This window comes from Ursus maritimus, unplaced genomic scaffold (genome assembly GCF_017311325.1).
Source record: "Ursus maritimus isolate PB19 unplaced genomic scaffold, ASM1731132v1 scaffold_8, whole genome shotgun sequence".
NCBI lineage: Eukaryota > Metazoa > Chordata > Mammalia > Carnivora > Ursidae > Ursus > Ursus maritimus.
In genome coordinates this window covers 34,254,495-34,276,299 of record NW_024426996.1, presented here as the reverse complement: position 1 = coordinate 34,276,299, position 21,805 = coordinate 34,254,495, and the positions used below count along the sequence as shown (strand labels likewise).

At 32.8% G+C, this 21,805-nt stretch overlaps 1 protein-coding gene across 1 annotated transcript in view; it reads left to right on the top strand.

Moving 5' to 3' along the window:
* ADGRL3 (adhesion G protein-coupled receptor L3) overlaps positions 1-21,805 on the top strand; it is a 482,854-nt gene that overhangs the window by 439,348 nt on the left and 21,701 nt on the right. Inside the window, exons 19-22 of the mRNA XM_040624907.1 lie at positions 347-373; positions 2,933-3,101; positions 10,783-10,908; positions 17,407-17,503. Of these exons, the coding sequence (XP_040480841.1) occupies positions 347-373; positions 2,933-3,101; positions 10,783-10,908; positions 17,407-17,503 (419 nt within the window). The remainder of the gene's footprint in view (positions 1-346; positions 374-2,932; positions 3,102-10,782; positions 10,909-17,406; positions 17,504-21,805) is intronic.

Here is a 21,805-nt window from a genome sequence, read left to right as displayed (position 1 = left end):
CTTTTCCAGGTTGCTCATAAGATTTCTCATTCTCTAGAGAAATGCGATCTCTAAGAAATAAATGTCTCTGTCAAGTCACAAGTAATATGAGCAAATGATGAAAAAATGGAATTTTTTAGTCTCATAGGGATATTGCAGTATTGTAAAATTGATTTTATTCCTTGTTATGTAAGTTCTCATGGTGATTTTAGGATTTACCTTCTGGATAAAAAGGGAAGGTTATGATGCCTTTTAGGGAGGTGGGGTACAGCGGCCTTTGGGGACCAGGAGAATATTTTTCATATGAAATCTTTGTCATAAAATGCTAATGTTGGTGTTCTTGTCTTTATGTCTATGCATTCTTTAGCTATGAGGATAACAGACCCTTCATCAAGTAAGAATGACCTGAATGGCTGATAAATTCCATTTATCAGTGTGGTCCCATGAACCAGCTGTCAGATCAGTACTGAAAAATCATTAGAGCTTCTGTCATTCACATTGAGGCAGAAGAGCAAACTGTGCAGGAAAATAATCAGGCATACAACTTGTATGCAGAATAAATATGCTGCAGGTGTACTGCCAAAAACAAATTCTGCTTCACCTCTTTTAATTGGATATCACCTGAAATCAGTGCCACAATCATAGCAACTTCATGTGGTACAGACTTGTTTTGCTTTTAATAGCTTTCTCCTTTCATTGTGATGTGTTCCTCTGTGCTGCATATGTCGTCATTTCTGTTGTTTGTTTGGACATCGCTCATCTAAAATTATTTTGTGATTTAGCCGTGTATCTTCCAAATGATCTTAGGAGTATGAAGCTACCCAATTGCAATGGATATTAATGAATTTCTATTTTAAATATCCAAACAGGGAAAAAATGTCTCCTTCAAAAATTCAATTTTATGTATGCAAAATTTCAATTTTGACACATGTCGCTTGATTAATGACCTGTTTTTTATGAATATATCTTTCAAATTTCTAAAACAAAGCTACAAGTCTGTACTAATCTAATAAGAATAAACTCAAATGTTGATATTTGGGCTCTTTTCTTTTGTACATTTTTAAACTATGTGTCCTGCCACAATAAACTTAAGATTGGGGCAACCTATGGGTGACCTTACTCTAGACTTTCAGTTTGTTCTTCTGGTGAAGAGTCCTTTGTTTTCATTTTCTCCAATGACATTTCACTTACTTCTTCATGCTCTTGCTTATTTTTTTTTCTTTAGAAATTGGGCTCATTGTAGTTTTTATATCATTAACTCTTGGGCCCATCATGTGTTTTCTAGTAGATACTAGCTGACTTGAGTATTTTATTCTATCATTTTCTTTCTAAATTGAAATACCAATTTTACCTTGACTTAATGGTATTCTTTCCATTTTTCCTTTTTCCAATGCCTGTAAGAAGCTGAGAGCTTTACCTTGAAAGTTCCCATATTTTTCAGTTTAATTATAGAATAAAATATTAATATCTAAGCTGTTTTCTGAATCATATAAGCAAACATGCTACATGCAATGGCAAGCCTCGTTTAGGAATTCTCTTTTCAATAACATCAATGTTTTAAATTGAACATGTTAAATTTAGATGATATTTGAATATGAAATATAGTAGCTGATGGTTGTAGAAGAAAAACAATAAATAATCACGATGAATTTTCATAAGACATTGATACTAATTGACTACTTTGGGACTCTATCTTTCTTAAGACATAGTGCTCTCTGAAAACTTTACGCAACCCAGCTTCAGATTTGGTAAATACATGTGTGGTTTCTTTTAACCCCTTCATTTTGCAAAGTTTCAATCCCCATAAATATTTCTTCCTTAGACAATGCAAGTGGAGGAGCATAGTCTGCTGAAAAGAAATATTTACTCTTTCAAGGGTGTGCTGGGAAAGGAAGGGGTGGGTTCACGAGTATATAGAGATCTAGACTGGTTTGGTCCTGTTCTATATACTTAGCGAGGAGTGGAGAAGAATTCCATTTTCACTTATTGGATCCCCATCTACTGGAAAGATTCATTTTGTGTTGAAGTAAATGCATAACACATGGCCACAAATATATGGACTTTGTCACCCATTGATTACTATTGCGAATGGCAGCTGGAGGAAACTAGGGGAATGGAGAGTGAGAATTGTCTTCCATTCTAGCCTACTTTGTTCATACCACTCCATCCCATTCTCAGCTTCATTTTCTCCTTTGAGTTTACAGACCCTTCAAAGAGATGAAGGTGCCCTGCGATTTAAGCTTCTTTTCAACAAAGCTGCCAATTGCCTGATTTTCAAAGTCTAGTCCAACTTAACCCAGAAGACAGCAATCCAAAAGCTGAAACAACACAGATTGTGATCTAGAGTGGAACAATTTTTTCCCATCCACTGTATCACGCTTGTTTTACATAACTATAGAATCAGACAAATAGAACTTTTAAAATTCATACTTATAGTCCATATACTGGTTCCTTCAAATCCAAGCACTGTTTTTGTCAGTAAACACTTAAATTTTTATGGAAAAAGAGGAAATTTGGAAAAATGGGATAAAAGTGTATCAGATGAAGCACTAATAGAGAGAGTCCAATCAAACAGATGTTATTATAACAATGAGGCCAGTGGAAACTAACATAGCTTTATAGACTTTTTTCCCCCTTGCCATTCACCATAATTACATCTCCATATCATTTGCATATGTGCTGCAAATACATGAATAATTTAATATAGTACAAATCTGCTTTTGCTTAAATGAATTTCTGTGTTCATAACATTCTCATTCATGTATATCTCCTCAAGTTTGAAAACTTGTAGTCCCCATTAAAATCTTAAAGTACTTATACCACCTGTCTTACATTTTCTGTCAATAAAACTTACCGTAACATTTTTTTCAGTGTCAGTATTGTTGATATGATATGACTGTGCTAATTAAAGACCAATCATTTGATAACCCTTAATTTTCTTCTCTCTCTACAGGTCATGGGTTATAGGTGCAATAGCTCTTCTCTGCCTATTAGGATTGACCTGGGCCTTCGGACTCATGTATATTAATGAAAGCACAGTCATCATGGCATATCTCTTCACCATATTCAATTCTCTACAGGGAATGTTTATATTCATTTTCCATTGTGTCCTACAAAAGAAGGTAAGCAAAAATTCCCTATTCAAAAATAAATGGCATATATCTCAGGATAGCAAAGCAACCATAACATAAATCATTCTTGATGTTTTGGTCTCTAAGAAATAAATACATTACTTCATTAATTTTGTTTTTACAATAGTAAGACAAAAGACACAAATCAGAAGCATGACAGTTGGTAAATGTGTTTAACAGCAAAAAAAAAAAAAATCAAAATAGTCTCTGATTTGGATAATGAACAAAAATTATTCTCTTGTAGGCTTGACCTTATAGTCTTTAATATTTTTATTGGCAGACACATGGAATGTGTATTAGAAATAGCTTTTCTAAGATATTATGGAGCTGTGGGGTGGAGATATATATATATAGATATATATATATATATGGCATAAGAAATATATATTTTTCTGTTTTTCTTTAAAAACCTGTTTGTATATACTGGAAAATATGATTATCATTTTATGATAACATTTATGTTTTTTAAATGAATGATGACATACTTAGTAATGGTCTCTGTACTTTTCTTTAAAAGCATCTTTTATAAAATCTAAGAGTTGGATGATTAGGATGCAATATTTAATTTTTCATGCTAGTCTATTTTTGTGATTTTTCACATTTACAGGGACCTAAAATATTCATTTTCAAAGTTAATTTTAGCCACTAAATACTTTCATTGCATTTTTTAGAAATCTCAAGATTGATTTTCTCATCTTATACTTTTTAACTCTATTAAAAATGTAATCGTTATAGTTCCAATCACATAGACCCCTGAGCCAAGACTGTCTGAGTCTAACTCCTAGTTTCTCTACTTAAAAGCTTATGTGACTTTGGGCAAGTTAATTAACCTGCTCATGCCCCAGTTTCTTCATGTGTAACATGGAGGTAATAAAAATAATTATGAGATATTGAGAGGTGGCTCTGAAAATAAAATGTCAAAATGTGAAAATTTCTTCTGAGAAAGAAACAACACCTAAAATTTTTCTTTAGAAAACAAAAAAAATAAAATAAAGATTAAAGATACCTATGTCTGTGATTTTTTATTTGAGAGACTGATAGGACCTAAAACAAAACTCGAGACGGGTGTCCACTTGTCAAGATGAGTCCAGTTGTATTCTGTTTCAGTTGAATGTGGTGATAGGTATCAAAAGTGTGTTGATATGATCATAAATAAGGCTAGAATAGTAATGATGACTCAGGCCTATAAATGTAGGTTACAAAAAAGTGAAGAGGTTATAAGGGAATGGACGGATTCTAATCTATTGGATTAGAATTAATTTAGAAAAGAAGTTATATTACAATGGATGAACCTTCCGAAATATTTAGTGCACCCGTCCCCTAAAATTGCACTTGCTTAGCCCCAAAATATTTATTTTTTTTTTTACTTATGGCCCAATTGATGGTGGTACCTCATGGAAGGACACAAGCTGATGAAGTCTCAACCAACTTCAACACATGATTTCCACAGTCACCTTGAGTATTGACATCGAGCAGGCAGTCTGAGAAAGAGAGGCTCTTGTATAAAAGGTCTGAAAGAGGCTTACATCACTTCTCCTCACCTTCCATCTGATAGGACAGTATCAGTGGTACCACCTGAACTGGAAGGAAGACTGGAAAACATACTCTAGCTTTTTTACATCAGGAAGATAAGGAATTAGGTGTTGTATACAATTAGCAGTCTACCACACTTGAGGAATGTAAAGAGTAGGATCTGTGAATGGTGAGTAGGAATAGAGATGGAAAAAGGAAGTATCCAAGGAGCAAAATCAGAATCAAGATGATATACTGAATTGAAGATAGGAGAAAATGTCCAAAAGTAGATAACAGCCAGTATTGTGAAACATTTCAGAGAAGTCAGGGAGACTAAGCATTTGGGGGAAAAACAATTTCTAAATTTTGATAAAAGAAAGACATAACTGATTGTCACAAGAAATATATGTAAAAAGATGGGCGAGACATTGGAGATTAAGGGAAAAGGTAGCATTTGTCTATGTAAATAATAGAATATTGGGCCATCATAAGCAATTTTAACATCTTCAAATATAGTGAACCAGATTTACCTATTATCTTTATTTTATGCATTAGCTAGAAATTTTGACTAACAAAATTTTAAATTTTAATGTTATATTGAAATATTCTTTAGAGCAGAAAATATTTTTGTACCTTATGTGTTAATTATTTTGATCTTAAATATTTCTGTGAGCCAGTATCTTTTAGGGTTTTCCCAATAATTATTTTTATTTTTCTTATCTTACACATATACATTGCTGGTATAAGTAGGAATTGCTTTTGATATACAGGAAGAGATATTAAACCTCAGGATCCAAAAGCAGGTCTAGAGTTTTTAGTATATTTAACATAAGTGAAATTTTTTTAAAAATATGTCATCAAGCTCAATTTTGTGATTCATTAGAACAGACTTCAGCAAACAATAGTTTATGGGTCAAATATGTCTAGCTGCCTTTAATTTTTACAGCCGGTCAGCCAAGAATGGCTTTTATATTTGTAAGTTGTTACATTTAAAATTTAACATTAAGTATATAAACAGCATCCTCAGTTGCCTCTTGGTTGACAAAGCCTGAATATTGACTATCTGGCCCTTCATGAAAAAATTACCAACCCTTGCTTTAGAAGCTTACTTTTATGATTTATAATAACAGGTAATAAGCATATTATTCTTTCATCCATCTTATGTTTTGAATTTTCCAATTTTGGTGGGATTTTTATTGGGTATCAAGAAATGGCCCAAAATCAAAGAATATAGAAAACATGAAATTGTTTGCCTTTTTCCCTATAGAACAAACAAACAAAACAGGTAATTTCTTTTGAAATTGCTGAAATGTCTTAGGAGATTTTTCTTTTATTCCATTATTTAAATTGAGATATACGCGAGATATAATATTGTATAAGTTTAAGGTATACAGTGTGTTTGTTTGATACACATATATTGTAAAATGATTACCACCATACTGTTAGCTAATGCTTCCATCAACTCACATGGTTACCATTTCTTTTTTTGTGGTGAGTACATTCATGATCTCTCTTAGCAAATTTCAAGTATATAATAAAGTTGGTTTACTATAATTATCCTCCTGTACCTTAGTTGCCCAGAACTTATTCTTCTTATAGCTTGAAGTTTGTACCCTTTAACCAGTATTTTCCCATTTCTTTCACCCCCAGTCTTGGGCAACTACCATTCTACTCTGTTTCTATGAGTTCGGCTCTTTGCCCATATGAGTGATATCATACAGTATTTGTCTTTTCCTATCTGACTTATTTCACTTAGCACAATGCCCTCAAGACTCATCCATGTTGTCACAAATGACAGGATTTCCTCCTTTCATGGCTGAACAATATTCCATTTTATGTATGTACCACATCTTCTTTATCTGTTCACCTGTTGATGGACACATGGGTTGTTTCCATGTCTTGGCTATTGTGAATAATACTGCAATCAACATGCGAGTGCAGATATCTCTTTACGATTCTGATTTCATTTCCTGCGGATATATACCCAGAAGTGAGATTGCTGGATCATATGGTAGTTCTGTTTTTTATTTTATGAGGAAACTACATACTGTTTCACAAAATAGCTGTACCAATTTACATTCCCATAAACAGTGCACAGGGACTCCCTTCTCTCCACATCTTCACCAATACTTGTTATCTCTTTTTTCTTTCTTTTTTTTCTCTTGTCTTCTTGATGATAGCCATTCTATCAGATGTGAGGTGGTATCTCATTGTAGTTCTGATTTGCATTTCCCTGATCTCTGCTGTTGAGAATTTTTTTATGTTGGTCATTTGTATGTTTTCTTAAGAAAAATGTCTATTCATTTCCTCTGTCCATTTGTAATTGGATTGTTTTGTTTTTTGCTATTGAGTTATATGAGTTCTTTATATATTTTGGATGTGAACCCCTTACAGAAATGTGATTTGTGCATATTTTCTTCAATTCCATAGATTTCCCTTTCATTTCGTTGATTATTTATTTTGCTATGTAGAAGCTTTTTAGTTTGATGTAATCCCACTTATTAATTTATGCTTCTGTTCCTTTTGTTTTTGATGTCATGCATGTCCAAAAAGTCATTGCTAAGACCAGTGTCTAGGAACTTTTCCCTTATATTTTCTTTTAGGAGCTTTATGCCTTCTGATCATATGTTTCAATCCTCAATTCATTTTGAGTTAAATTTTGTGAGTGGTGTAAGATAGGGTTCAATTTCATTCTTCTGCATGTAGTTATCTGGTTTTCCCAAAACTATTCATTGGAGAGATTGTCCTTTTCCTATCAAGTATTCTTGGCTCCCTTATCAAATATTAGTTGATAGTAAATGCAAGCATTTATTTTGGAGTGAATTCTATTCTCTTGGTCTATATGTCTATTTTTATACCAACATCATACTGTTTTGTAGTATAGTTTTGTAGTATAGTTTGTAGTATAGTTTGAAAGCAAGATGTGTCATGCCTCCAGCTGTGTTTTCTCAGAATTACTTTGGCCTTTGGGTGTGTGTGTGTGTGGTTCTGTACAAATTTTAAGACTGTTTTTTCTATATCTGTGAAAAATACTATTGGAATTTTGAGAGACTGCATTCAATCTATAGATGGCTTTGGGTAGTTTGCACATTTTAACAATCTTAATTCTCTTAAGTTTCTCTTAAGCCATCTGATTAAATTTCAATAATGTGCCCATGCTGATGTAGTTGCTCATATGTTTTGATTAGAGAAATATGAAATATTCCATTTTGAGATATTTTGCCTTATAGTGTTATTTGTTGATTGATTCAGCTCATTAACAAAAATCAAACTGAGTTATCAGTCCTATTCTGAGTGTGATTTCCTATGACCAATACAAGTATTTCTACTGGTGACATTAAAGTTACCACTTTTTCTTTTGTTACACACTCAATTATAAACCTCAGAAGGTATCATAATTATTTATTTCTGATTTGAGAATATAAAAGAAATATTCCATTGGTAAGGTATAGTTTCTTTCCCATCTATATTATACAACAATATTAAAATAATAAGATATCATATCTGGTCGTGATAAGATGGAGTATCATGTGAAATAGTGGATTAGAATATGCAAATGATTGAACGATCAAATAACTTTTACTGTAATCTAAAGAAAAATGTCTCATATAGTCCATGTTATTTTGGGGTTTTGTTCTTTTCTAAAAAACACATGCTTAGTGTTTCAAAACTAATCACAGAAAAATAAAGTCAGTAAAGATTCAGTAAGCAATATACCTCAATATGGAACTTGGCATCCCTAGATATCTTGTGTTTGCTGGTTGTTTATATAACCAGTTCAGAACATTTAACCTTTGTTGGAAATGAAAATAGTCCGTGCTGAATTCCTGTAGCTTATACAATATTGCTGCCTTTGTAAAAGGAATGGGAGCAGTTCTCTTTGTTTCTTTCTCTATCTCTCCCTCCTAAAATATTCACTTAGGTTTAAATCACTTCATTAAAAAACACTTTCTTTTCTAAAAAGAAAATATACTGTTGAGTACATTAGGAAAAACAAAGTGGGACGTAGGTTATAATCAGTATTTAAGTTCTTGGAGATACTTCATTAATTCAGGAGTAGTATTAAACTGTATAATTGATAGTGCTTACCTTTGGGTAGAGATTATTTTAAGCTTTCCCAAATTCTAATTAAAGCATCTGTTCCTATTTTTTCCAGATACAGAGAAAAGGATAATTTAATAGATTAATAGGAATGTTAACATATTAATGTTAGAAATGTGGCCTCTTAGAAGGAGCTTCCTGACCAGAGAGCACCTATAAGATGTGGATTTTTTCACATAACGCATATTGCTTAATCTTTTCAATCTTTCAGTTTATTTTCATTGCTTAACCTTTTCGGTGTTCTTATCTGTAAGATATAGGTATGATTATTTCCCAGAGTCATTTTGAAGGAGGAACCTAGCATAATTCCTAGTAAATAGCAATTAAAAATTAGAAGCTTCTTCACTCCATATTCCCAACCTCACATATACATTAGACACTCATAGACACACACACACAAGTGAGTATCAACTTATTTCTTTTAAAAAATAAACAAAATGTGAATTGGCTTTTAAACACTGAATAAAACTAATTATTTCCAATTATTCATAAATGTAGCATAGAAGAGGTTGGTTGGAAAACATGTCAGTATAATTTAAAATATATTAAAGAATGTAATGCTGGTATTCCAGATCAGAGAAAGTCCTCAAAGGTTGCTCACCCTGTTTGCAATACCTAGAATGCCTTTGTCTCCCTTGTCTGTCCTTTCTTTCAACTTCATTCTCTAACCTGACAGATTCCAACCTATCTTTTGAAGACCCTGTCAGAAAACTTCTTCTCTAAGAAGCCTTCCTGGGTCCCCCTACACTGCCAGCATGCACTCCTCCTCCACACCTTGATTCACCTGTCTCTAGATTGTTCCTATCACAGGATAAGCATTTAATAAATGTGAATTCTTCAAACAAACCTGAATGTATTCTATCTCTGATTCTGCTAAATCTTTGATAGAATGAACTTTCTAATATTAAGATACGATATTGTAGTTTTGAATGCTAATATTAATATATCATTAGCCCTCCTGTTTTTTTGCTTTTGATTCTAATAAGGCCCTCAAAAAACCATGTATTTATAACTTCACTTTAAATAAAATTACATTGGGATATTACATTGTCACAAGTTGTGGAAAGGATGAACTCATGTGAATTCAATATGTAAAGAGCTAAGAACAATTATATATACAGTGTTACTTCATAATGAACATAAATTTGGAATGTATAACCAATAAAATGTCCAAGAATGTGTTTTTAGTTGATGAAGACATATTTGTGGATAATTTTTGGTTTTGTAGATAGTGGAAGTGTCATTTAGGGTGGTTAATGTTTATTTTTGTACATCTTGTTTGATTAAAGAGGCAGAAATAAAAATTTTAAACATGATGAAAGTTATCCCAGACATTGTTGATATGTTTTCCTGCCTAAAAACATCAACTGAAATGTTTATCTCCTTTTTTTCCCCATGATTTTATACTACAAGCAGGATTAAGAATTTAGTAAAGAAAAGAAATCCGTGATTATTGGCTAGAACTATTATGAGGGAATAAATTAAAAATATTTTGAATTTTATATCTAACGTTACAAATTTGACCTCTTTTAAGAGAAATAAACTTCAAAGAAATATATATTTAAAAGAAATTTTGCCTAACACGTTCCTTTTTTCTGTGTTTAAACGTTCTTTTTCTCTTTTCCTCTTTCTCCCCTTCTCCCTCCCTTTCTCCACCCCCTTTTTTCTCTGTGGCTTTCTCACTAGACCTTAGTTCAAAGTAGAGTTGGACCAACAGGCTACTTCAGATCAAATTTATGAGACTAAAAATAGTGTCTTAAAGAGTCTTAACTTTTTATGTTTTGAACAAGAGGTAGTAGCTTTATAGCACGATTGGGCATGTGTGTGTGCACGTGTGCGTGTTTTAAAAGGCTCCAGCTATGCAAAATTTCAAGCTTGGTGGCTTGAATATCATTATATACCGTAAAATATGGGCTGAGCAGACTTTCTTGTATCTGTAGGGCAAGGAAATAATTATATTAATTATTAATTATAAAAATGAAACTTGCATACATTTTATACCATAGTTCCCTGCCGAAAGGAGTTCCGGGCTAACAGAAGTTAATATTTAATTGGCTAGGTACGGAAAGAGTATGGGAAATGCCTGCGAACGCATTGTTGTAGTGGCAAAAGTACAGAGAGTTCCATCGGCTCAGGGAAAACATCTGGTTCTCGAACTCCTGGACGCTACTCCACAGGCTCACAGGTAAACATTTCTTCATTAAAATGAAATATCTCTTACCCATATTCTGTCATGAGTTGCTGTCCTTTCTTGATCAGAACTGTTTTCTATCCCAAGTGTTTAACCCATCAAATTTGTTGTTGTTGTCTTGTTGTTGCAATGTCTAAAACAAGAATGGTGGACAAATATTTCAAAAACTACATTGAAATAAAATTATGAAATTTAGGGCCTCAATTTGCATAATAATTAATGATTTCAGATTATTCCTAGTTGAATGAATATGGGAGGTGACAAAAGGAATCGGGCACTTTACCCAAAAATTCTAAGAAAGTAATCTCTTTCTATATATGATTCTTAAGGGAATTACCTCTTTTAGCCAGTGTAGTAACTCTCTATTGCATAGAGAAAATATGTACTTATTAAATGGTATATTTAGTAAAGCAGTCCTAGCTCATATTATTTGCTGACAAGTTGAAGACAGTTCAGGGCAGTGAAGGATACGATCACAGCATCATTGACTTAACCGCTCCACATGCTGCTCCCAGCTGCCCAGCACTCAATGTAGCCGTGACATTGACTGGTACCCGGAGAGCTGTAAACCTTCAAGTAACTTTCAAGTAACCTGTCTGCCCTTTTTCCCAGGCCATGGTGTGAGTCCAAAGATGATTAGGTAGAAATTTCAGCAACTCAACGATGCTAAAATGAGCCAAATAGAAGACATGATTATGGGGGCCATGAGTGACTTTGAGTTCAAACTAGCCGACTAATATTTTGAAGATTTCCTGATCCAGTGGGAAAAACGATCGTTTTTTTTCAGTGTTGTCAACTGATTTCTAAAGAAGACTTAAATTTAAGTTGATAAACGTGTAAATCGGGAACTTAGTTTTTTTCTTAACCCTTTTAGCTCAACCTCTGAATCTTAATTTTTTTGTAAATTTGATGATTCTATATAAAATAAGGAAGATCACTTTAGGTATTCTTTGTTCAATGCTTAATTGTCTTGTAAACTTAATAGATTAAATTTCCCAACAATTCCATTTATATGCTTAGAAAATTAAATATCCTTAAACTTTAAATATCATTTACAAACTTCATATATTTCATTCTCTCAAACACATTCACTGTCGACTGGACAGTTTTACACCCCTGAGTAGCACTTGAATGACTCTTATAAATGAAAGATAATGAACAATGTTCTCATAAAGAAACACTTTCCTCAATCTGATGGAGTTCTCATTTATCTTATGAGTAAAACCACATCTAATCTTTTAATCTAATATTTCCAACTAAAATTTAAAACTAATGTATAACTGTCAAACTGTCCAACTATTAATACTTAAATTAACAACCACAAATTATTGTAATAAACATGAAATTTATACCTACAAATAATACACAGTTATTAATAGTTTGAATTTTATTTATTATTTCTATACCTTACTGAGGTTACAAAATTGCATATTAGGGGGAACAAATGTACCAGTTTAGGTGGGCTGAGATTTCTGAGTGTTGGACTACTGAATTGGTCAATCATAAATTTGAAGACCCACATAATTGTAAGGTACATCTGAATGATGCTTCTAGCATGAGGCCCTTAGATTCCACACCTTTATTTTCAAACTGATAATCCTTATCTCCCTTTTTGTAATAATCTTTTCCTCAGCTTTTAAATTGAAATCGCTGATATCCTTTATGTCATCCAACTCGATTAGTTCCTACTTGCTTTTCGTATAGTTAAGCCCATCAACCACCATCCAGTAGTCATTTGACAAATGCCATTAATGAAACAATACTACTTGGAAGTTTATGTATTATGTTACAACAAAGTTGTGTAATATTTAACAATACTGCTAAGCTAAAACATAGGGCAATGCAAGTTAAGAGAATAATCATAAGCTTGCTGTGTGGATAGCCCTTGTTTTGAATTCTAGCATTGGCATGTACCAGCCATGACACAAAACAATTTACCTAATATCATTGACCCTCAATTTTTTCATCTGTAAAGTGATGGTAATGATACTTATTTTTTATATTGTTTGAAGATTGAGACAATATATTCAAGACACTGAAAACAAATTGTTAAGTATTCAATAAATTGAAGCAGCCATCACTTAATCGTGTCATTATTACAGAATATAATTTCAGATATATATTTTAAAGCTGTATCATATTTTTTCTTCACTTTTATAGTTCTCATATCACAATTCTAGTCTTCCAAAGAAAAACCCTTACATTGTTCTTATGCTTATTTTAATATTAATTCTGTTTAACTATAACAATCCAACCCTATATAAAGTAACAGTTACTTAAATCCAGTCTGTTTAGGCAAAAATAATCAATGTATTTCATATTAACTATGACCTTCCATAGTCTAAAATACTCACTGATATTAAGGTAGAATTTTGGACTGTGAATGCCTTTTCCACATCAGAGAACTTGTAAAATAACAATCTCTATATTGTTTATTTTTTACTAAGAAATATTGAATATCCTCTCTATAATGGCAGCCTTCTAAGCTCTGGAGGTTCAGTGGTTAAAAGACAACTTCCCCTATGATCTGCAGCTTACATTCTAGTTGTAGAAGACAGAAAATTTATTAGCAAACCAACAGAAAAGATCAAATTATGAAAACTGGTAGAGATAGAAATAGTGATGTGATACAGAAAGCCCAGGGGTACTTGGATTAAATGCTGAAGGAAGACTTTTGGAAGATGACATTGACACCACGATTCTGAATGACAGGAAGGAAATTCAGGGGAAGAGAATTCCAGTTGAGAGAACTCTAACGCAAAGCCCTTAAGGTAGGGGAGGACTTGCAAACTCAAGAATGGAAAGAATGTCATTGGCTAAATTGGGTGACAGTGAATGGGAGATGAAGTCAATGGAGAAGGCTAGAGATAGATCAATAATGGTTTATAAGAGTATGCAAATTTAGATTTTATTTTTGATTAGTTGAGAAAGCCAATGAGATGATTTAGAAAAGAAAGTGGCCGGAGATCATCCACGTATACTAAAGATCATGAGGCTTCCGTGTAGATAATGGAGGAGCGTGATTGGCAAGACTAAAAAGTGAAAATCCTCTCCTGTTGCTCCCCCATACCTACTTCCTGGTGCTAATAATCACTTATAAAAGCTTGGTAATAACCATAATCACACAAACAGATATTCACAGACACGTATAGGATTGGTTTGTGTTTATGTGTGTTTATAAAAACTGGACTCAAGTATTATCCTTCCCACTTCAACCCTTCTTTAATTGTTCTGTCATTTATTTTTTGTTTCCTTGACTTTGTAGATGCATTTACATTTATCATATGATATTTGAAACATAAAGCAATGTATGTAACATCTGTTAAATTATTAAGTATAGTAGTAAAATGAACACCCGTGACGTGAACATCCAACTCAAGAATTGAACAGTTTCCATATATTTTCCCTTCTTGAAACCTCTCCCTAATCAATTCCTGTGTCCGCAACCAAAAAACTTCATTCTTCATTTCCCTGACATGTTCTAATAGTTTCTCCACCTCCAAAAAGGATGTCTAGTATTACTTTTTAAAATATTTTTTTGAAGTGGTATATTATTGGATGTAGTCTTCTGTGACTTGCTTTTTTCACCCCCACATCATCCCGGTTCATTCTATGAACATGTAAGTGCTGGCTCTGTGCTACATAATGTATACTTTTCCTCTGCCTGCAATATTTTCTTTTCCTCCTTTTTCTATTCAACTATTATTTGATATAGTGTAGTGAATTGTTAAGCTCCTAGATCAGGAGCCAGTTGAGTTGATTCAAATGTTGGTTTTGTCACTTATTAAGTCTGTGACATTGAACATGCTAATTAACTTCTGAACATCAGTTTTCTAATGAATAAGAGTACTTGCCTTGAGGAGGTCTTGTGAGATTTCAGTGAGTGAATAAGTGAAAAATTGCATAGTATAGAGCCCAGAACATAGAAAGAATTAATTGAAGTATTTAAAGATTTTACATATAAGATACCCATTTTACATATAAATTATATATTTTATATGCATACGTATAACAAATGTTATGATATATCAATAAAAAAGACAAAATTTCTGTTTTCCTAGAGCCTCAAATCTAATGCAGACATTAAATATTGGACATTATATATAAATATAAGAAATAAATACATTATAATTAGAGGTCATGTTGTATAAGATGATAATGACTATGGGAGGAAAATAGCAGGGTTAGGTGGGTGGAATAGAAGAATAGGTCTCTTTAAGGAGAAAATACTTGAGCAAAAATTTAAAAAGATGGAAATATTCATATGTGTATCTAGGGGAAGAACACTTCAGGCAGAGGAAACAATTGTACCAAGCCCAAGGCAGAAGCATGCTTGGCTTGTTAAGGAATGGCAAGAGAACCGGTGTGGCTAGTCCAGGTTGGGGAGACTAACAGAAGATGAGGTAATGGGGGAAGCTTATGTAAATGTCACCTAACAACGATCATATTTCCATCAAATCTGTTAAGATGTCACTTCTTCAGTGTAGTGCTCACAGACTTCCTAGGCAAGGACATTTCCCCTCATTATGTGCACTTAGACATTTTTTTAATTATGTAGTATAACAAACATTAACAAAAGTACACAAAATATAGGTGTATGCACAGTGATTCATATCCCCTCCCTGGGTCAAATATTGGAATGTTGAGAGTACCTCAGAAACCCTTTGAACCTTTCTCCATCATTCACCTCTAACATAACCACCATCTTAACTTTTAACAGTACGTTTTGTTTTGCATGTGTTTGATACTTATTCACACGAAATCATCCAGTACCTATTCTCTTCTATTTTCTTTCTTTCCTTAGACATCTATGTTGCTGCAGGAGGCTATGTTGCTTTTTTATTGCTGTTGTTGTATATTGTTCTATATATCCATTCTACCATTGACAGTCATTTGGGTTCATAGTTTTCAGCTATAATAATTAATGGTTCCATGGTGTGGTTACATTGTTTACTTTGACATTTATTTTTGTGATAATTTGTTGTGTCTAACTAATCTAGTAGCTCCATGAAGGCAAAGATATTTTTTGTTTGCCTTTTCCCTTTATATCTCCTAGAGTAGCTCTGGCATGCAGTCGAGGGTAATTAATATTTTCATTAATTAATTAGTTAATTAATTAACTAATTAATTAATTAAACAAATGGAAGAGAATTGTTTCCAGTATTTCGGTTTGAAGTTTTGAAGTATTTTTCGATAAAAACATGTCTCAAGTGCTCAGGATTTATAATCCTGCGCCAGTTTTCTTGGTTTTTTTTTAATTTTTAAAATTTTAATTTCTTTTGTTTTATTTGTGTGTTTTAAGTAGGCTCCACACCCATAATGGGGCTGGAACTCATGACCCTGAGTCACATGTTCTCCCCACTGAGCCACCAGGCACCCCTCTAATTCTTTTATTTGTTCTGTATGTGTGTGAGGGTGTCTGTGTGTATACTTGCTGACCTAAAAAAACAATGTAGACAGTATTTCTGAAGAATAAACATGTCCCAAGATTTATAAAACAAATTGTCTAGTTAATTTTAAGATTAAATACTCCTGTTATTCAAGGAGTTCAAATATATTTGGAGCATAATCCATTGTGAGCTTAGTTTTGCCACTACAGTTCCGAGTAGTAATAGTTCTTAAAATTATTTCATCCTTGGAAAAGCTGAAAATCTTTTGTTTCCTCCTCACAGGATTGTTAAAACTTTTTTGATCCCTAACTCAATAAAATAGCAGAACAATAAACCAGAAAAAAAAAAAATCTCTTCCCCTCCCCAACGGAAAAATACTAGACTGCTTTCTTCAATTATCTGATACTTAGAAAACTGAATTTGAGAATATAAATAATGATGTAAGAATTTTCGGTTCTTGATAAAATTGCCTACTGTGAAGAAATGAATAAGGGTGAATTGTCTTCCTTTATCTCCTTCAAAAGAAAGAAAAGTCAAAATCGTATGTAACCCGTAAAATTATACTCGTCTTATAAAATATATGGAAGTGATATTAAGTTTAGTAGCATTTTAGTAATACTCTGTTCTTTTCTCACCAACTTTTTCTTTCTTGCAAGTTTTTGAATTCTTAAAGTAAATCTTTTGTTAATAAAACTGACAATTTAATACATATTTAAATACCCCATTCCCATAAAAGTTACAATGAAAATAATTTGTTTCACTTTTGAAGCTAAAATTATTAAATTCTAACTATCTAGAGTACACGTCTATATATCTTCAACATGTTTAAATTGGTATAGTACATTACATTTATTGCTTGTTCATAGGTACAATTATTTTTGGTGTAAGCATTTAGGAATACACTTAATGAGAACCAATTATTATCATTAATTTAGTTTCTGATGTTCTTGTGCTACTGTACCGCAAGCATGTAGAAGTTGTATATTTGCTGGATGCCAGAAACAAAGGTCTCCTGTAACTATGACAGAAAGAAAAAGAATGATTTGTAAGGAAATTCACTGCCTGGTGAGTTCATTTCCTTTTTTCTCTTTCCCCCATCCAGAGCCGAATTCGTAGAATGTGGAATGACACGGTCCGAAAGCAGTCAGAGTCTTCCTTCATTACTGGAGATATAAACAGTTCAGCGTCACTCAACAGAGGTAATTAGAAATGATTTTTCATATTTATTACTTTTGTGATTACTTTGAGAAGTTCTTAAATGCATTGCTTTTTTTTTTTGCAACTTCTGGACCTTGTTCCATGTGATAGGAATATTGCAAGGTTATAAAACCTGGTTGACTGTAGCAGTGTGTTCCATTATTCATAAGCCTTTTTTTTTTCAATCCTGAGTTTTCAGGAAATCTTTTCTGAAAAGAAGTTAGAAAACGAGAACTTTCTTTTTCTAGTCATCTGCCACTGTAATAAACTGGTGAGCTGTCAGGCCTCATTGGAAGCAGTGAAAATGGGCAATTATGTGGCTATATAGTCGGCTAAGCATCATAGAGTTGCACATTGTCCCAGGCACAGAGCAATTTCATAGTCTTTGTGGAAGTAAAAATATACTATCTAATACATACTTGAGGCACCCTGTATATTTCGGGTAAAAATCATATCTAATCTTAGTATCTATAAACTTATCCAGCATATTTAAAGATCTAGGAGGAAAAAGTATATATATATATATACACACATATATATTATGATTTTTGTGTGTTTATGTGCTTCTGGTTATCATGTTCCTGGGGCATCATTTCGATTTTTAAAATGAAGTTCCCTTAATCTACTGTTTTGTTTGTAGTTGATTTTTTTTTTTTTTATTCTTCTGTCGCTCTCCTTCCCTCCCTCTTCTTCCCTCCCTCTTTTTTAGCGTATGTGTAGGTGGGGGTAGGCGGGGGTGGGGAGATTAGAATTAAGTTGATCGCAGTAAAAATGAGTGGATGCTGTATTTGTGTGGAGTTAGGGTACACTACAGACATTGCTGGGGAATACTTAGAAAGTTTTATCTGGAAAGGTGGTGTTTGCATGAGCTTATTCCAATCACACTGTCCTAAGAAAGATATTTTTGATGCATATATTCAGTAGTTATTTTTATGATCAACATTGTTGTCTTTCCTATCCCCAAACTAGGATTATTATTAGTTCCATTTAAACCTGTTTCTGTCAGCTTTTTGTTATATTAAATTCTACTTAGAAACAAATAATTTAACAGTCACAACTTATGATTCAGAAAAATTGAGATGCTGGTATTCTTAATTACTTTTACTCAAGTAATTTGCATCTTATTTACATAAAGGAAATTAGGACAGTGTACAAGCTGAATTTGATATAGGGATCCATGTTATATATAATCTGAATTGACTTTCACATGTTATTTGGGACAGGGATATAATAACTGTAACCTAATGATGATATTAAATTTTCTATATCCCTTTTGCCTAAGTAGGAACAGTGAGTGCAAATATTGCTCCAAATATGAAGAAAATACATTAAAACACCTACCTTCTTGTATTTTGTTTCATTATTAGTCTGTTTTTATTTGCTAGGTTTTGATTTACATGATATCATCCAAATATCCTGCTCTTTTTCAAGTTTAGTTTTAATGGTTACTCTGTGAAAATTTATTAAAATATGAATTCTAACTTCTGACATACTTTCCAAATCATAGAGAACGAATTACTTACGAATGCCTCCAAAGTTTAGGAACTTACTTGCTTTCATAGTGACAGATTTTGTTTCTTGTCTAATCCCACAGATGGAAAATTAAAGTATGTTCCTAGAAAGAAAACTACGCTTATGAATAGGATTTATTACTATAAGTATATTGCATCTAGTGACATGTAGACAGCATGTCACAGCACATAAGACAGCAACTATAGAACAATTGTTGTTTAAACAAAAGATGAGATCATGTGATTTTAATGATGCACTATTTGCCTACTGTGAAGGTGGTTAAAATATATAAAATTATTATTTTTTAAAACGTGTAAAATTATTATGTTTTCTAGCATTATGATCTAAATTTATGTAAAGATTGTAAGGTATGTGACTTTACTAAAAATTGTTTTAAATGGACACATTTTGGTGACCTTGATTTTAAGGTCAATCACATATAACATTGCTGTGCCCTTTTTGTTCCTTCTCAAAAATTTCATCAACTTGGAATATGTGATATGTGGATAATTGGGTCAATTTGAAATGTATTTAAAGAAAATAATAATATTTTATATTGACTGAACATATGTTTAAATCTGGTTTTAAAGTCTTTAGTTTTAAAAGTATTTCTTAAATTTACTCTTGAAGAAGGGTATTCAATTTCTTGTGACATCCAATAAGTTATTCTAGTGTTGACTTTGGGGAGGGGGTTATGTTGAATTTATGATTTGAAGTGTGTCCAGGCGGTGATCTTTTCCTTCAGGATATGTATTCTTCCTTTCACTCGGTCACTTTAATGGTGGTAGACATCACAGTGATCTTCCTGATTGCCCATATTAAATTCCTATTCCCCCAGGTCAGAAACTCCTCATTTTATTTTCATCTCATTATTTTTTAATCTCAGGTGCGTGGAGTACTTGAAAATTTTATTTCTTCATATTATATCTCTGAAGATAGTCTTTAACCTCCTTCTTTAATCTTGTCTTATTTCCCAGGGTCCTATCTTCCCTGCATTCAGGCGTGTGTATCATATTTAGGTAGGTGAAATCCAAGATTCACCTTTCCAGATAAACACTTCAGTCACCTCAGCAACATAATTATTCACCTCTGTTTAATCAAAAGGTTATATTCTCTATTATTAAAATAAAAATTCTAGGCACTGCATCTTTGCATCTTCATATATTCTGACTTCCCATTCATTCTCAGTTTCTCACAGCTAGCAATTTTTTGTTCATTTAAACCCCATTTTCCTTTCTTTCTAAGTTAGATCTATTAAATCCCTTATTTTTGTCTTTAGTTCTGGACCTCAAAAACTGTAAGAAGTTGTCTAAAAATTAGTCCTGTATCTACTTTAGGTTTTCTTTAATATTCATAGCACTGCTCAATTCATCAAAAGAATAATTATTTTACAATTCTGTATGTCTTACCATCTTTTCTTCCAAACAAAAATTCATCATTCTCATCTTTGGGATCCATTAAGAATAAGCATCTGCCATACAGTACAGAACTCCTTTTCAATGGTTTTTATTTTTTCAAACCATCTTCAATATTCTGTTCTTGAAGTAACTTGTTACAGCCTATGTATCAGATTGCCTGGCTAGATTTCCCAGTGTGATAAGCTTGATTACTATTGGGATTTTATTCCTTAGAATCATGCAAAACCTTGGAATATTTATTGATAATTTTCAATTCGTGTAATCATTCTTACATATTCTCTTTGGGATTTTGTTATTTGGTCACCTCATCCCTTAAAAATACTCCATTACACATTCCGTTCCATTTGTCCTTTGAATATCTATATTTGTGAAGGTGTTTTCCAAATGTTCCCTGTACATTGTAAGATACTTTTTCCCCTTCTGACTTATTTACTACAGTGCTACTCACTCAAGTAAATGAAGAATTCCTTGAGGCCAGTAGGTACCAGGACTACAATCATGTTAACTTCCCTGACGCCACTTTCATACACAGTCAGAAGGAGTTTTTCAAGAGCATTAATGTGATAGTTGATTATAGGAAGTTTTAAGGAGGATTAACTCTGATCCAAACTCAAGCTTTTACAAACCCCACAGGAGAGTTTTGTTCATTTGCTCATTTAAATATTTACTATTTGCACATATCTTGAAGTCAGTCCTCAATCCTCCTGAACTTCTCCCAGATGTATTAGAAACCTTACCCAAATTTCTAGTAGCTCTAACTTCCCAGTAGTGGTAGAAACAATTTGTAGCTAAACTAATCTTTCCCACTTATATTTCCAACCCACAATCTCTGCTGGCCAAACCTCATCCTGACCAGTTTAGATTAACGATGCCTCTAAAACTTGAGTTTGATCCCAAAATGAAGCATTTGCTGAGAAATTTCTCTGGTAGTTCAGTTAATGGTTAAACATTTCTATTCTTTTTATAGATCTATATAGAAATTGGAATATTTTCTGAAATTGGATTTTATTAGGCTTTATCTCATCATGAATAATATAATTGCATTTCCCATTTTCTTTTTATTTAATTAGCTGAATTGACACTAGAAACTTCAGTTTAAAATCAATTTTTGCTAGGTAGCTGCTACCAATACTATGTTTGGATTATGAAAAGTGTTCCACCCCACCCCCCTCCCCAACACAAATGTGACCCATCTTAGTGGCAGAATTAGCACAAAGGCATTTCTTCTCCTGAAACAATAGCTTGGCTAGCATAGTGGATTTTTATTTCCCCCTATCTCCCATCCTCCATCTCATCGACCTCCCACAGAAGTTAATGCAATTTAGAGTTTTATACATGGAGATCTGACCAGTAAAGCTATATTTGTTTAAGCCA